Source organism: Orbicella franksi, chromosome 2, assembly GCF_964199315.1.
Source record: "Orbicella franksi chromosome 2, jaOrbFran1.1, whole genome shotgun sequence".
Taxonomy (NCBI): Eukaryota; Metazoa; Cnidaria; class Anthozoa; order Scleractinia; family Merulinidae; genus Orbicella; species Orbicella franksi.
Window position 1 is genome coordinate 20090975 of NC_138146.1, and position 17328 is coordinate 20108302.

General features: G+C 40.0%; 2 protein-coding genes and 1 pseudogene across 5 annotated transcripts in view; all 3 read right to left on the reverse strand.

Annotated features, from left to right (window-relative positions):
* Positions 1-21: 21 nt before the first annotated feature.
* Positions 22-17328, reverse strand: part of LOC145478538 (uncharacterized) — a 30242-nt gene continuing 12935 nt past the window's right edge. The window contains exons 2-8 of one of the 4 annotated variants that reach the window (XM_081456596.1): positions 10326-10399; positions 5487-5548; positions 5000-5233; positions 4309-4576; positions 3913-3974; positions 2847-3080; positions 22-2211 (exon numbers count right to left, since the gene is read on the reverse strand). In XM_081456596.1, the coding sequence (XP_081312722.1) occupies positions 1879-2211; positions 2847-3080; positions 3913-3974; positions 4309-4576; positions 5000-5233; positions 5487-5548; positions 10326-10380 (1248 nt within the window). In that variant the 5' untranslated portion in view covers positions 10381-10399 and the 3' untranslated portion in view covers positions 22-1878. The other 3 variants (XM_081456594.1, XM_081456595.1, XM_081456598.1) reach the window with 3 other exon arrangements.
* Positions 12298-13118, reverse strand: LOC145471503 (uncharacterized; annotated as a pseudogene).
* On the reverse strand, positions 13116-15046 carry LOC145471519 (uncharacterized). Its single transcript, XM_081454862.1, has 2 exons — positions 14951-15046; positions 13116-14135 (listed from the first exon to the last, which is right to left on the reverse strand). Exons 1-2 carry the CDS (start codon positions 15044-15046, stop codon positions 13485-13487), a joined length of 747 nt encoding a protein of 248 aa, XP_081310988.1. The 3' UTR covers positions 13116-13484.

The window sequence follows — 17328 nt, forward strand, 5'->3', positions numbered from 1 at the left end:
TAACAAATCATCTTAGACGTCATTTTCTCAACATTGTTCTCTTTATTCTCATCACGTCATTATATTATTAATGTTTGACATATAAATCATATAAATCATATGTAGTTGTCCTGTCAACCGTCATCTGACAGTCGTTTTACATTCCCTTATACAAATTTACATCCAGCTGAAAATCTGTTTACATTTCCAAAACGTGCACAAATATTTCAGTCCCATGCATCGGGACGAAAAGGAAAATACAATTTCATTACATCGCTATTATGGTTACAAAATTTTACACGGCCGTGGCTAACTATTATTGGCCATTTCCATATTACTATGGTCTAACGAGCCATTCATAGTTGGCTGTTTGCTGCGTTATTTCAGATTATGTGACCTTTCAATGAAGAAATATTTCTTTTAAAATTAATCAAATTAAGGTGGCATGCAAAAACGTTATTATCTTATAGCCACGAGACTAGAATGGACGAGCATACTACATTAATCAGTGACTAAGTAAGTAAACCTTCATTTTTTCAGGATAACTCTGTCAGCTCAATAGAGGCCCTGCTAAATATAATAAAAAAACTTAGAATTTATAAACCTCACAACATGCTTAAAATTAGATAAAAAAAATTAGTTTAAGGAAGTTCGCGCTAATTGTTTCTGCGCATCCTTACTGCGCAGATTCAGTCACCACGTCACGCATGAAGAGCGCGTGCTAAGTAGTAAAATGAACCGACAATGATAGGGCAGATGGCCATTGCTATAGCTTTTCCTGGATTTAACGATCTTGGACGTTCTGTGACCCCTATTTTTCTTTTGATGGATCATTTTCTCTCATGCCGATTTTCTACGTTTGGCGAAAAAAATGAAGAAAATCTATTGACTATAAGTTTAATTTTTTGCAAAATGCACCATCGAATTCCGTTCTTTTAATTAGCTCTTCGTTTATCTGTGCGACGGTTTCAAATGCCTCTTGAAGGGTTACGTTTTGTGTAAACGTTGGTAAAATTTGGAATTTTTTACGCAACAGGCCCACTTCTACAAAATATGACTAAGATCGTTTGCCTCCGTAGACTCACCTTCGATATTTTTAACTACAAACCCCTGTAGACCATGCTGAATTACGTGCGCCAAAATCAGGGTAGTTTTCCACACGCTTTATCTCTGAAACGAAGTCAGTGACCCCCAATTTTTTTTCGCAGTTCTGACACAAGTGACTCATTATCTGACTACCGTAAAATTTTAAAAAAAATCTATCGACTGGAAAATTTTCGCGCGAACGTCCTTAAAAAGGTTAAAAATATAAAACTACTAAGATCAAATAGAGAGTCTATCTTGGAATCCCCTCTCGACTGACCAACTTTGTGTCATATGTCTGTTAGCTTTAAAGAATTCCAGATCTTTCAAACAAAAACATGATATAACTGGAACAGACTTTACCCTCATTTCAACCAACAAGGGCACCGAGTCGGGTCGATTTCAGGGTGTGTAAAAATACAGGAAATGCATGAAAATGATATGAAACGCGGGGAAGGTCTATTAGCAGACTAAATGTGCAATATTTGGACTGATCAGTCTTCTACAGGGCCCGAGAGCTAGAATTTCTTTCAGAAAATGAGAATTGATTTTATAGGTATCAAAAAACTGTTATGTTCTTATAATTATCATTATTATGATTGCACTGCAACTGAACCTTTAAGCTCCTTTCTCAATAAATAACTTTTAAATTAAATATTGTACCGGGTTTTGGAGCCCAGTGTAACAGTAGCAGCTGTTCTTTACGAAAAATCACATGAAGTTCCACTGTAAGACATGTAGGGAGTAGGGTGTCTGCATTTTAAGTGTCCTCGGTAAACAAACAGGTTTTTCTCGTCGCTCAAAGTTAACTGCCATTTACGAAAATAAACCAGCAAGGATAACAGAGGCAATGAAGAGCTCCAGGTTTGACCCAGTCTTCCTCGCTACCCCTTTTACGTGAGGCTTACTTGCGTTCGTGGTTGCGTTCGTGGGAGGCTGTGATGGTATGTTCTCCCTGGGGCACCTGGCATATTCAGGGGGATTCCGCGCCCATTCTGGTCCCAGGGTTTCCGCGATGGGAGGAAAAACGTTCTCTTCAAAATTGCCATCCTCGTTACTCTCAGGACTGTACTTAATTGCTACAACAAGCCTGTAGTCTTTACGGAATGCCCAAGCAGCACCGATTTGTTTCACGTTTTTCCAAACCATCTGAAAAGTGATCACATGTTAGTAATTATACTGTACCGTACAGAGATCATTTAATAAATTGTTTGCGGAGACATTTACGGTATTTGAGGGAAGCGAGGGTAAGGGACGAGTTCAACATTAAATTCCCCTATAACTGCTTTCCGTATATTTCTTTATGTACCAGAGTGGGATTTTGTTATAATATATGACAACATTCAGTTCTGCTATTCGCATAATGGTTTCGACAAATCAGACCTCAGTTTTGGCTGGATAACGCCGCTATCCACCGGATAAACCGCTATCCAGTGGAAAAGTGTTTACAAAACAAACTACGCTATCTACCGGATTGTGATATATTCGTTGGATAGCGTTGTCCACCTTTCGGACATCCGGGGCCAGAAGGTTAGCTTAACTTTTATCATTTGAGATATAATCAAGGGAAACTTTTTAATTCCACGTATTATCAGAATCATGTTTGATTGTTTGTCATTGGCTTCAGTCAGTCCGTCCATCCGTCTGTCCACCAGCCTCAGTGAGTGAGTCAGTCCACCAGCCTATCATGTCTGCCAGTCCGCACAATTGCATGCGCAAAAACAAGGAAGGAAATATCCGGCTCAACTTAATTCAGCTATGAACAGTTACTGTTTCAAACTTACCTGGGTAAAGTTGCTAGCCGCTGTGACATAGCGAGGATTTCTGAAATCATAATACTTTTCTTGGCTATGGAACCACCAAACAGCTTCACTGCAATACTCCCTCGGTCTGTACGCTGACATGTATAAGTTCCCAGAATTGGTCTTGCTAATGCCAAACTTGTTATTCTCTGCAAGATACTTGACCCAGTCTTCCGCTTCCCTTTGAAGGCTAATCGACCAGGTGACAAAGGGAACCTTTAATATTTGAAAAACAGCAAAGGATATTTATTATATTATTTCTGCAAAAACGTCGAGTGGTTAACGGGTAAAATAAATCACGCGGGCGTCCTTCATGCGTTTTAATGTTTGTAATTTTCCCCGAAACAATATTCGTTATCTGTAAGCGTTTCACTAACAATTAGATTATTCGCTGTCGATTTCTATCGGGTTATAGTTCACAGGGGTGCAGTTAGAGTCGACTGTCACGCATAGAAATCGAGAGCGAATAATCTAATTGTTTTAGTATAAATCCACTTTTGTTTCAAAACTAAATCCTAGCTCTTCACACATACTTCCAAAACCCATAGAAGCGGCTGCCATTTTGTTTACAACCGCATACAGCTAGGCTACTCACTATCTACCACAGACGTTGTACAAAGCCTAATGAGATTGACTCGATCATCACCTGACCGCGTTCAAGCCTTGCAATATCGCAATGTATGGACATATCGCAATGTGTTTGTCCTTGGATATTCGTCAGTCACCCTCTCTCGATGAATTTAAATCTAAGTTGAAGAATTATGATTTTGATGGTAGTCTTATGTAAGTTTTATTTTGCTTTTATACAAGGCTTCCTTGTAAAGCAGGTTTTTTTTATCATTTCTTTCATTGTAGTAGTTATTAGTGATTTATTAGTTAGATAGTTAGACTAATTTAATTCAATATTTTTAAGTCCTGAATTAGATGCCGTGTCTAATAAACATTTTACCTTACCTTTACCTTACAAATTCAATCTAAAATTATAGCGCCGATTTTTTTTTTCGTTATTTATGTATGTAGCGAGGGGCGCCTCTTTCAGTGAGTTTACCTGATGAAGTGTGCGGAAGTAATTGTGCCAATAAAGACATTGATGTTGAAATGGCATCGTACCTGAAATTTCGCAATACAAAAAGATCATATCAGTGAAAAAATTGAAACAAAACAGTAATAAAACAAAACATAAAACAGTTTTGATTTTTAGGAGGGGGGGGGGGGGCGGGAGGGTGCACATTAAGCTGAACTGGTAAAGGGGTTCCTGACTCGTTTTGAGAAAGAAGGTCCTCTGGATTCGTTTTAGTGTTCTTACTGACACTTACTGAGAATCATTGGCTCATTTGAATCTATCAATGAGCTCCTGACGTTTATGTATTACCTCCCATATCAGGTGTGGTGAATTCATTAATGAGCTTGTCATGTCTAGCTATGGGAAAACGTTCAGTATTACCTCCCATGTCAGGTGTGGTGGCTGGTGCCGTGGTTGGTGCCGTAGTTGGCGGTTCCGGTGTGATTATTGCAGCTGCAGGACACCTAGCAAATTTAGGAGGAACATGCGGCCATTCGGGTCCTAGAAGAGCTGCTGTTGGGCGAAAGATATTTCTTCCAAAGTAACCGATGTAGTTTCCGCCAGGATGGTATTTGATCGATATAACTAGCCTTTTGTCTTTACGGATGGCCCAGGCGGCACCGATCTGTTTCGAGTTTCTCCAAAGCACCTGAGATACAACAAACAGAGTCAGTCAACATATGCGTCGGCCGGATAGATTCAACTAGCCATGTCATTTTTGCGACATACAAAAGAAAGAAGCCTGTAGTTTATTATTGCAGAGAAACATCAAGGAAGTAACAAATGAGGAAATCATTGAGTTTACGATTTGAAAAGACTGAACGAATTTTTCAAGATGTTCCATTCGACAAGTAGCCCCTTTACAGACCACCGGGATTTCTTTCTTTTGATTTTCAGCAATGTTCTTGTCGAAATATTTTTGGCAGCTGATAACAGACTCCAATAACACGAGAAAAAAAGGTGCTACAAATCGAGGCAGTTACAACTGACCTGGTTGGGATTCTAGACCAACGAGACAGATTGTTGAGAAAACTTATTTCAGTTAAACTCTGTGACAGCGCTCATAACTTACCTGAGTGAAATGTCCAGCAGCTTTGACATAGCGAGGATTGCTGTAATTGTAAAACTTTTCTTCGTTATGGAACCACCAAATAGCATCACTGCAATACTCCTTGGGTTTGTCCACTGACAGATACAAGTTCCCAGGATTCTTCGAGCTGTGGTGAAACTTGTTGTTTTCTGCAAGATACTTCACCCAGTCCTCCGCCTCTTTTTGGAGGCTCATCGACCACGTGACATTGGGAACCTTAAAAACAAATGGAGATCTTATTGCAGTGTATACTGGACATGCAGATATGGTTGGACTTTAATTCATAAAAACAAAATCAAATAGCAAAAAGTGTCATAAAACTTATGTCTCTTTCATGAATATGTGAACAATAAAGCAAAATAGCAGTGGGTCATTTATATGCCATTTCAACCTCCTCCTCGCCCCACCCCTTCACAAAAAAAGGTCAGCAATTTTTTTTTTTGTCCACGAGGCTGTCACGCGTATTTACCTGGTGAAGTGTCCTGAAGTAGTTGTGCCAATAAAGACACTGATCTTTAAACGGCATCGTACCTGCAATTATTGAATATTTATCAGACGGTACGTAAAACCTTAAAAGCCAAGTCACTGAAAATTATCGCGAGCTATTAAGTTAGAATGAAAATCAAGTTTGATGTTTATCTCGACTGGGTGAGTCACTGTCAGGTGTGCTCTGACGAGGGACTTTGAAGGATAACTGATTGGTATTATCTGTACCGTACATTGTTTTCAATCCACAAATGCCGAATTGACAACAAATTATAACTCAGAGTTTCTTTCTACCACTCACTCGGCAAAACAACTCTTTACAGCTATCGGCTCATCATGAGCTATCAGACTAGGAATAGAACATTGCCCATGTGTTTGTCAGAGTGGGCTCATTTTGTTTCAGAGAAGCCCAAGTTAGAATTGAATCCTTTGGCTCCAGTGGTTACGCTTCCTAACCACTGCTACTCTTAGAATTGGCGTGCTAAAATTATGTCTCAGTCCATAAGAATTTCAAAGTTCTTCCTTATCTTTTATGTATCGGTTTACGATCGGTGATTGAGTTAACACAAAATTAAAATCAAAAGTAACGGTAGGAAACGGCGAAGGGTTACGTTGTGATCACATTTAACGTACGAATTTTAACAAAGTTCTCGCGTCACATATACCTCAAGCTACTTTTAACAATTGTTATTTTTATAAATACACAAATCAAGTATGTCTTTTAGTTGCTCTTAACGCCTCAAACACTAATTTTTAACCTCATCACGTGTCACACGTAAACCTTTGCCGCCCTCATAAGTCAGTGAAGAGATGTGGAAATGCGTTTTTGCCCTTACTACTGACGAAAAGAAAAGTACATAGTTTTCATTCTATATATAGCTATCGGCCGTCACTGGTTGTTATAGCTATATTTTAACCATTAACGCTCCAAAAAAATCCATACTTGAGCTTTATAAAAATATTGGAACAAAAACATCACCACACGAAAGTGCTGCTCAATAGCTTTCACTGGAATTGTAACAAATGAACGCCCGCCAAGCTTAGTTATACATATATATATATCTATCTACCAGGGGCTGAAAACAAGGTAAAACCGTTGTTCACCTCAGTAAACAGTTCCACACGAAAGCACTGGTCTACAGTTGTTACTCAACTTGTAATACATCAACGTCCTACCCACATACATAGGAACCCGTTAATTGACTCGAGGTGACCCCCAGAAGTGAATAAAAAACCTTTTAACTTACCTTAGCCGGTATAAGAAACCTTTTCTCTGCACTTGACGAGAAAATCGTATGCCAAGCCACATTTTTGCTAACAGATTACGTCAAATAGCATTATTATTGTAGTTTCTCGTTGTATTTACAGACAAAACTGCAAGTGGTTACTCTAATTGCAAAGTCATCCAGCCCTCACTTAATTTAAGTGTTACTGGGAATAGTGTTATAAAGTAGTTATTGTTTCAGCAAGTTCTGCATGCCATTGAACTAATATGCGTAAAAGAGATGTGTGCCGTTATTGCGCAACCAAACTTTGCTTAAGACTTTTTAAGCTTACTTTCTGTATTCAAAGTAAATTTCCCTGAGGACTATTACGTTTTAAGTAATCGAAATTGTAAATAAAGGCAACCTAACATAAAAACCGAGCTCAGAGCTTTAAATTAAAGATTTCCGTGTGGGACCAACAAAACGTGTGATTGTACATAAGTGAGGGTTCATACATTAATTTTGCGGGTGTAAGAACACCGTGGTTTGTTATGTAAAGAAGTATTTTTTGTTTGTTAAATAGGGAACGATTTGATTATTCATTCATTTTTATTATTTAGCCGCTCCGTTAGAGCAAGACTGAAAAACCACAAAGTTCTAGAAGTAACAACAAAATGACAGGGTTGTTGGTAAATCCGGTGGCGATTTCTTCTTTGAAAAGGCTGCTTAATCCTAAAAGTAACGACGTTCGGAACTTATTGGTGAGTGACAAGGGAGCCAAACTTTGACCTGCATGCTAGATGTAAATTTTGGAGTCCAAAACAACATGCAAAACATTCACCGGCTCAGCTTAGAGTAACCTACACAAGGTAAATGGGATGGCATACCGTTCGATGCGGGCAGGCTTGCCGCGAAGAAGATCATCAAGAACAGGACTTCCATGGTAGTTACCATACTGGCAGCGTGCTCGCGACTAAACCAGAAAAACTTCTACTGAGAAAATTTGGCAACTCTCTCTAAATATGGCAAAATAATTCACGTCTTAACGTATCCTGTTTTCCCAGCTGTCATGGTTTGACAGCTTATGCAATCAGTGACGTTTATCAAAAGGCAAACGAAAAGACATGATGTTGTTACGTAGCTCGATTGTTTGTGTAAAAGAGAGCGCATAGCTACTATTTTGAGCCGCTACGACATTAGAAACGCAAGTTTAGCTTTATTTTACTTGATTTCGTTTCACCATGCATGGTGGATTCAGTTTCGTGATACAGTACTGCCTCTGTCATGTGACCAAAATATATCCATCGCAATCTGAAATGAAGTCACAAAAAAGGTCAAGAACTTGACCGGTAAGAGAAATTTATAATATAACACGATTATCACGTCTGAACGAGTTTCCATGTGATAACAAAGGATTGCCGACCGTGGTAATAGACAGATGCTTCGCCGTGAGATCAGCGTCGGAAGCAGGAATCAGACCACATTAATCAACTGGTGACCAATCCTTTTCAAGCATTCATAGCTGATCATAGCACTTTAAAAGTGCGCGGTTAAAATAAGTTGTTCTTAAGGGGGTTTCAAACAATTCTGGTAGAAGTCATATTCACTCTGTCAGTAAAGATGTTGTCAATTATACAAAGTATGATTTGATAAAATTAAACCACAAATCTGTAATTAAATGCCCTTAAAAAACCACCTGTACGTGCAACGCTTTTATCTCGCCAAGTGGATTGGTCTCATCTCACTCACCGGCTTCCCCCTTTACTTCCTTTCTTTAACACGCTTATTCCCAGGACAATTTACGAAATGAAACATTTAGAACACAATGTATATCTGATTTAACAAATGTATGCACAGCGGAGAGCCTCTGACCGTGTTCAATATATATGCTACTATAACACTTGATGCGCACGGTTTGGGCCTTCGGAAGGGCTGTCAGGGTGGGTAGTGTGCGCATTACTTTGTTCACAGACAGTCGTCTCACAGTGTATAATCAGATATTTTTAGCAGTATTAGTAAGGAAATGCCCGTTAGTTCCTTAATTATGTGAATTCTACGCCAATTAGATTTAGGTTAAACAATTTCTGGAACCACTTCGCGTTTCATCAATAGACTTTATAAATGATAACGGGAAGGACCTTTACTTGCGTCAACAGATAGTACGAGCGAAAACGTGAACACCGAAAAATGCAAACGGGTTAATTTTAGTTTAGGATGAGACTCAGGTATGCTGTAGAATAATCACATTTGTTGGCCAAGACATACAACCGTCCATTGGATTATAGGAACAAGCGTGTTTTGCAGTAATCTGCGGTGGGATAAATGCTGTCGATGACGAAATGGGATTTAAACTGACCCATTGCCCGTTAGATCTACGTCTTATCCTTATCTGTAATGAGCTTTTAGCCTCAAAAGTTATTTCTGCCAACCGATGGTAGGATACGTAAACACAGAAAAAATGCAACCTTATTTACAGACAGAATTCTCATTAGTAACCTCACGCGCAAAAGTATGGCTGAGAAGGGTTAACTGGCCACTCTTAACTACTTAAATTGTCATCGAGGTTAGAGCTTCCGTCATCAGTTCCAATCAGTCTAGTGTATTGTTAAGCAGGTTGGCATGCCTTTGAGCAAAATTCTCTTGATGGGGCTTGTTGCTCAATCAGGAGTTACGAAATAATTATTAGTTATTGTCAGCACGCAAAAAGGAATTTACATGATGAAATGAGCGATTTCTAAGGATAACGCAGCTAATTTTAAATGATTTTCATTCACCTTCGTGGAGAGAGAGGAACTTACAAAGACTTTTTCTTTCAAAGTTTGAACTGTAAACAAAAGTACCCATCGTGCTCTGCGGGAATAATATCAAAAACTACAAGGAACACCGCTCTACTTTCAGTCTTTATTGACTTCAAAGACTGAACTCTCTAGAGTATTGGCTTATTGCTTCGCTTTTCATTGAAGAACACGATCTTCATAAGTTTTATTAATCTTCAGAAAAATCATGTTTTCATAATATCGCACGCGTTTTGTTTCACGTTTCCCTCGCTGATTCTCAGCTGTCACCTGCTCTGATCTGTCGCGTGTAAATTTACCCTCTTGCTTCTTCTATATCGAAGCCAGATAAAGAGAAACCTACAATAACCATAAATTTTCTCTCTACGGTACAGTATTTATATTCGTAAGTCGAAGAATATTCTCGCTTGTACAACGATTTTTATGAAGGAGACACTTACAAATTGTCTCTCATATAGGTTTCAAGTTCTGTTTACACATGAAGTCAGTGATGTACACACTTATTATTTTCGTATGCAAATTTCTCCATGCCAATGACTCACCGAATGGTTGCGTTGGAGCAGTACTTTTTGCATTCGTAATTTGAACAAAATACGTGCTATGTTCGATCACGTTATTGAAGTCCCCGAGATAAATTCGGCACGTCTTTGTCAATACCTATTTCGCATTTAAGAAACCGAACCTTACATGTCTTAAAAGCTTATTTCGTCGACAATTTACGTCTAAAGCATACAGATGTGATATTTCACCGGAGCTGTATTACACACAGCATAGTTAACTATGCACACAGACAAAAAGTACATAAAGATAAGACAGACGTACCTGTACAAGTTGCTAGGACAGCAGCGAAGAGAATCGACACACTAAGGATCTTCATCAGTGAATAATTCGTGGAGCTGTAAAGTGAAACATGGAACAAGATTTCATGGGTTTTCTCTGTGATTTCTGCACCGGCAACTCTAATCTTTGGAGCCGATTCAAATCTATGGTTATTGATTAACAGCATGTGACCGGAAATATATACCGTACCGGGGGTACTCCAGCGAACTATGTTTTGAGTTACGTATCTGATAAGACCAGTAAATGGATCCCAGCCCTTCTTCTAGCTTCTTCTAATTCTCATCTCAGACACTTAAAACTTGAGGATAACTATTAATTTTCCACCTTTTTCAGATAGATTGTCATTCCATTCATGACCTCTCGATCGCGTGAACGTGAAAGTCGAGGAAACAATACAAAAAGAATTAAGTAAAAATGTTCTTAACCCGAAGAGCTTCTACCGCAGACCTAGAATGTAAATGCTCTACACCGGTCCTTGCACATGATACAGTCTCCCCCCGTCGGCACATCCCTCTATGATCTGAAAAATGATTGATGGCAGCCTGTCGGTTCTATTGACATGTATTGCCATGAACGTTTTTAAAAGCATCTTGGGTCATCTTGTTCCTGTGAGGAAGCTGTGAAGTCTCCGATTTCATTGCATACCCGCGATTACTCCTTAACACTACGAAATCTAACGCCGAAAATTGTTGTCCGCATAACTCGGACATTGCACATGAAATAACGTATAAAGGCATTCCATGGTGCAAAGGCAATTTAGATAGCGTTATAAAAGCTTATTAAGAGTCAATGTCAGTAATTTTCAACTGGGGTCGTGCAATAGCGAAAAAACGAAAAATCTGAAAAAAATTCTCAAGATAGCCCTTGGTGAACTACTTCTGAAAATATATATTTTACCTCGATCCGATAAATATTTTGGACGTAGGGAGATAAACTTGGTTTCGCAGCTCTCAGACCAGATTTTAGGCGTCTGATACCGAACACCGCTGAGACCTCCTTTGAAAATCAAAACACCTTTTCCACGAAACAGCAAGTGACTTATCAAATAAAGCAGACGATAATACACATTTTGAGTGGTTATTTTCTCAGTTTAAATTAAAACTGAATTTTTGACAAATTTTCCAGTATTTACAATAATTCGAGTGATTTTTCGCTCCACAAAATTCACAAAATTAAGGGCCTAAAATCATTGACTGGTACCTCGCCTTGTAAATCGAGACTTATTCCACGTGAAAAAGCACTATTTCTTCTTGCAAAATCCATTTTCATAACCATGGGCTACTTAAAATAAAATTTTTGAGGTCGAAAAATACACGCACTACTTTCGTGAAATTTGAGCTCTTTGATAATGGCATACCAATGTCGAAAGGTCACACAAACATAACGATATACATTTTCGAAACTCAGCGCTTCAGTAATATTTGCTGTCACTCACAAACTAATGTTTGAAAGACTATTCTGCTTGATTGCTATAACTGTTAAGGAAAAATTTGAAAGTTTGCCTGTGTTTTAGAGCTCGAGTCGTAACGTGTAAACGGGTCACGATATCTTTATCAAGGTCAAAGCAAGCTTAATTAAGTAAATCAAATTGGAACATTTATCATTCCGACATTGCTTTCTTAGGGTTAAAATGACAACAGCATCTTCCACACCTTGCATTAGGCTTGAAAAATCTGCCGTCGGATCAGCATTCTCGACGGCTACTGAATTCACTGTCAACGGCAGAAATATGCGTTACAGTCTCTGTTACATGAGAACGCTAACAGATACTATGATTGTACACGTGGGCGCGGATATTTTTGGTTGTTGTTGTTGTTTCTCGCTTTCTACCCGGCCCTAAATATACAATTATTTATAACTTCAACATAACGCACTTGAAATAAATTTTTCAGGAACGGAATGAACGTTACAAGAGATGGAATAATTCCGATATTAACAACATCATTACAGGTTTGTATGAAAACAAAATATAACAAATGGGACAAGTAATATTATCAGAGGATATTTTACATTCCGATAACATCGCAAGCACTCTTAAAAACAGGACCCTACAAGTTCCGAGATAAAAGTAATGTAAGGCGCTTTTCGCCTTGATTGTTGTTCCTCTATGTCCATGTCGAAGTAGCTGCAGATAAGCCTCAGTTGTGCAACACTGAGCTTGGTCAGCTTTTTGCTGCTGTACAAAGAACATATGATCAGCGTGTCAAAGACAATGGGATGTAACAGCTCGCATTGGTGAAGGAAAGCTAAGCGGGCGGAAGAAAAAGCTTCCTGTTCTCGGGCCGCCTGGCTATCGTTATCGTCGATGGAGTCATGCCCTGACTGAGCAGTAACTGCGTGCTTCAATTTTGCAGCAGTACGTGAAAAGTAGCTCTAAATCTGCTGTGCAGTCAAGAACTCTTCCACGTCGAAGCGCCGCTCACCGTTGTCCCTTCTAGCATAGCGCATGTCCCGTGACACCTTCTCAGGGTCGGCTTTATGGCCACTCTCCTGTCCAATCTGGAATTTGTTATCGAGGTACTGACGCTGATGCTCGTTAAAACGGGCGGTCTTTTTCGTGCCTTTTAGAGCCCAGCCTTGCACCAAGAGACATTCTGAAGAGACTTCAGTGGTGGTCGGGGCAGCTAATGTTGGCTGAATAGTGGAGCCCTCGTGAACTCTCTCAGTGTATGCCAATTTAGCGGTATCTAAAAGGGTATACTTGAAACGAGATTGCACTTCTTGATGAGTAAATGACGCTCCAGGTTGTGGTACTTCTGATAGGTACGTATGCATCCCTCAACAGGACATGACAACAGCGAGCTTGCATCCGCCCCTTCGCCATCCTCTTCTGCCTCCTCATCCGTGCATGCATGCAGTTTTCAGCAGATTTCAAATCTGTTTATTTTCATTTATATCCATTGTCATTTCTTTCCCTATTAGGTACTAGTCTTCTCGTTTAAATTTATTGTAATGCAGCTAACCGTTTTATACTTCCTGATGATGTATGTAGAAGCATACGAAACATTAAGTTCTCAAAACAAGGTTTTTACTACATGCGTTGTTTTGTAATGTTTGTGACCGCAATTGTTTTTTGATTTTATTTTTACTCAAGCTGAAATGGCTGAAGAATAAGAGTTTCTACGATTAGATCTTTTTTGTTCAGTTGTAGTTGCTACCTTGTAATTGAGACCATGAGACCACGGTGACACAGTCCTCCTGGTAGAAGAAGTTGTTCAAGCTACTGATTCCCTCCCAGCGGCCTGTCATCACCTGTTGTGGCTTCTCGAGGACGTCAGTGACTAAGGTTACACGAACACCATTAATCCCTCCATGAGACAGCATGGCTTCTTTAAAGTCGTGCGCTGTCGGCACATCGTGGCTTTCGTTAATGTATTGTCGCACGTAAGTCTTGATGGTAGCGGCTTTCCTGTCGCAAGGGCCTTTGCCTCCTTGAGGGTCACTAAAGTCGACCTTTTTGACATGGATTCCAGTTGCTGTCCCCATTAGACGGCATGCTGACAGCATCGCCACACTGTGGTAGCACCCAGCGTTGTCTTGTCTAAGTGCCGCAAATTTTATCTCGGGATGTTCCACTTTCAGTGACCTCAGTGTGTGATGGAGAACTCGGACAACAACATCAGCGTCCTGACTGGACTTTTCTAAAATGTGGACAAAGGTCTGCTGCTGCAGTTGACCGGCCAACCTCCGAACTAATACGCTGACATGCCACGAGATACCCCTCTTGCCGAACCAGTCAGCTGGAGTCTCCCGGTATCTTTGTGGTAGCCACTTCAGCAGCCCAGTCCTGGGTTATTAGTACCGATGACTCATCCAGACTTTCTAGAGCAGTGGTTCTTGCCTTGTCTTGTTGCAAAGACCGAAGTTGGTGCGCTTTCCAAGACTCTATGGCCTGCACTGCATTGCGGAAAGTATACTGTATGTCATCCCATTCATCTTCCGTCAGTGGGGACTCAGCTACAGCATTTCCAATCTTCTTTAGAGCACCCTTATGCACCCCACACGAAAGGCACCTATCTTCATGACTGTGGGCACAATCCGATCGAAAGGCTTGGTCTTTGGGGTCGCTTGGGGCGTAACTGCTGCAGTGGTCGGGTGTGGTTGCATGAGTTGAAACATGCACCTTCAGTAAGAGGGTATGCCAGTGTATGTTATTAACAAATTACGTCATTGTCATGGCATCATGCAAAGATCAACGGAAAGCATAAACTTATAATAACGATACATGCAAGATAAAAAAAAATAACAACCTCCTTACTGACTGACTGACTGGCTGGCTGGCTGGCTGGCTGGCTGGGTGGGTGGCTGAGAAACTAACTCAATAAACCCTACATTTCTTAGATTTTGAATATTTTGGAAGTTGCTTTCCATTATATACTCCTCTCCCTCTGCACCACAAGCGGAATCCCTGACCGTTGTGTTCAAGGCAGGGTTAAACTCATCTACATGTCTATTGTGGTAATGACTGCGCATATTTTTCTACGCGTAACTATCTCATCGCTCAAATTCTTCCTCAAAATACATACAAATAACAACACACTTTCGAAATATTTTTTCTAAAAGTTTGGTCAGGGACTATAAGGCTATAATATCGCCCTCCTCCATACCTTATAATCGCCTTTGATGTACTGCTTTGCTTCCTTCAGCACCTTCTGCAAGAGGCTTACCCATACCCTGTCGTCATTACTCAGCTTTAGTACCATTTCAATCAGTTCGTCGAAAGCCTTCCCGCCGTCTGCCGCTATGTAATCGAGTCCCTGAAGTGATTTCCGTACGTTGCAGCACAAGAGGACAAAAAAACGCAGCATGGTTCATCTTCTGAACGTCGTAAAGTTGACTTCCTTACAGTACTAAGTACACTGTGCCACAATTGGTTCTGGTATCATTGTTCTTATGAGATTTGGCGTTTCGAGAATACTTCCATGTGCCAGTGAAAGTAGTCTTTGGCCAAAAGGCAGGCTTATTGCTACGTGTGGACCAGTGATAAATTCTAGGAAGTGGTCAAGTTGAGCAAAGTTTACGCGCATACGATGGCTCTTAGGCAGGAGCACAGCTGAGCCACACCCGTTTTTTTTTCCGTGTTCTTGTGCGGTCCTCACTCGATATTCCGTTATACCGGGTAGGCATCACTGGATAAGACTGTATGGCGCAAGGTCGGCCATGGTGGCCAGAACAGAATCGCTTTCGGCAACGCCATCGTATGCCAAATGCATCCCGATGTTTTGGATGTTAAGGTGGCTTTCGTCGATGTCGAATATACCTAACAAAAAGAAGTGACGGTCAGATCTAGACAAAGTTATTTCGATTATCTTTAGTTAGCATTAGAATATACTTTTTTATATAGGAATATATTTCAAAGGAACATCGAAGATGAAATGTGCGAAATTTTAAGAACGTTTTAAAAATAAACCCGGGGCTGACATTTGGAAAAGAATTTAATTTTTCGATTGAAAATTTATATGATTCTTCCTTTCTCCAAAGGGCAAAAATAGCGCCAAAAAGCAACAAGAACAGCACTAGCCGTTAACTGGAAAATTAAAATTACGATAGCAATGCACTTTTTAGTAATTTTCAAGGCAGGTATTTGTAGAGCGCTTTGCAAGATGTTGACGTGGAAACAACAAGTTGCTGACATGGGTACGACCAAAATCTATTGGATATTAACGCTCTATTTGCAATGTGGAATCCGTAGGCAGTATAAACGCGCCATGGAGGTCAGTAACACATATGAAAAAACAAACGCTCATAATGCATATTGCCCAGTCAAAGAGTATTTTCATTTATATTCGGTCCAAGCATTAGAATCACTAGGCTCGTCCAGGGTCCACCAGGACGCTTGGGCGTGGAATTTTCAGGTGTTTAAACTATTACGGTACTTTTACACCGAAATAAGCTTGATCTAAAAAAACATGCTATCCCATTGCAATGTTTCAATTTAGGGTTATGATTACTTCTCTTAGGTGTATCGTGACATCATTAACTCCGCCCCCTCCCCCCAATCCCCTTATATATACACTTGAGCAGAAAGCCTGCCAAGTTTACATTTCCAAAGATCTGCGTTAATGCATACCTGCCCTGGCGAGAAGAAGTCCTGCCTCAGTCTTTAAGGTTTAATCCGCAAACCCAGCACCAAAACACCTCAGGTGAATTCTTATGTCCTTGTCACATTTTGCGATTGAGATACGTTGAGAGCTGCCTGGGTTTTCTGCGCTAGCTCCGCATTGTCCGCTAACTTGAGCAGCGTATTCACACAATGCCATTCAACACATACTTAAAACACGATATCCCGGTAAAATACGATACCCCAATATTTCTCTTGATGAAAGTCCAATACGAATTCAGAACAACAACAACAACAACAACAACAAACACAGCGTAACAGACAACTCTGTAGCACTCTGAATTCACAGTGACGCGGGTATTTTTCGATGTCATAATCCCAATAAGGTAAAGTAAAAGGAGTTCAAAATGAGAGTGCATTTAATCCAGTAAATATCTAAACAAATGAGATGATGTTCTATCTCCAGGTTTGCACGGCGAAGGATTATCTTTGTCACCATATAAGGAAATGTTTCGTTTATCTCCGCCCACCCGTGCCTAACCTACAGTTTTTTTTCTCGAAAAATTAATAATAACTACAACAGTAACGTCGTCTTGATGCACCTTTTAGAGTGATAGCGGCTCGTGTCAAAATTTATATTTATTCAAAATATTTCTTTAATTTCCTTGGCTTGATCGACCATATAGTTCTTTTTGATCAGCGGTCTCCTTGTGAATTGTAACCCAATCAACTGTCATCCGTTGCTTTGAATTCGTCGGAGGTGTGGTTTACGAATTGTAAGTCCAGGATTTCTTCAATGTCCAGAAAGCCCGTCGAAAGATATGAAGAGCCATCCATTTCAAGTTACTACTGTATGTGTTAGTGAGCAATTTCTGTCTGGAAAATGTTCTAATTTGATTTGATAACGAGTGCCTCACCTTCAAC

What these genes read in the sequence shown, in the direction of transcription:
- LOC145471519 (XM_081454862.1), bottom strand. Translation starts at nt 15,046, where the DNA reads ATGGTACTAAAGCTGAGTAATGACGACAGGGTATGGGTAAGCCTCTTG. An exon ending in ACATCAAAGGCGATTATAAG is followed by an intron (nt 14,136 to 14,950) that starts GTATGGAGGAGG and finishes CGGTACTAATAA; the next exon opens with CCCAGGACTGGGCTGCTGAA.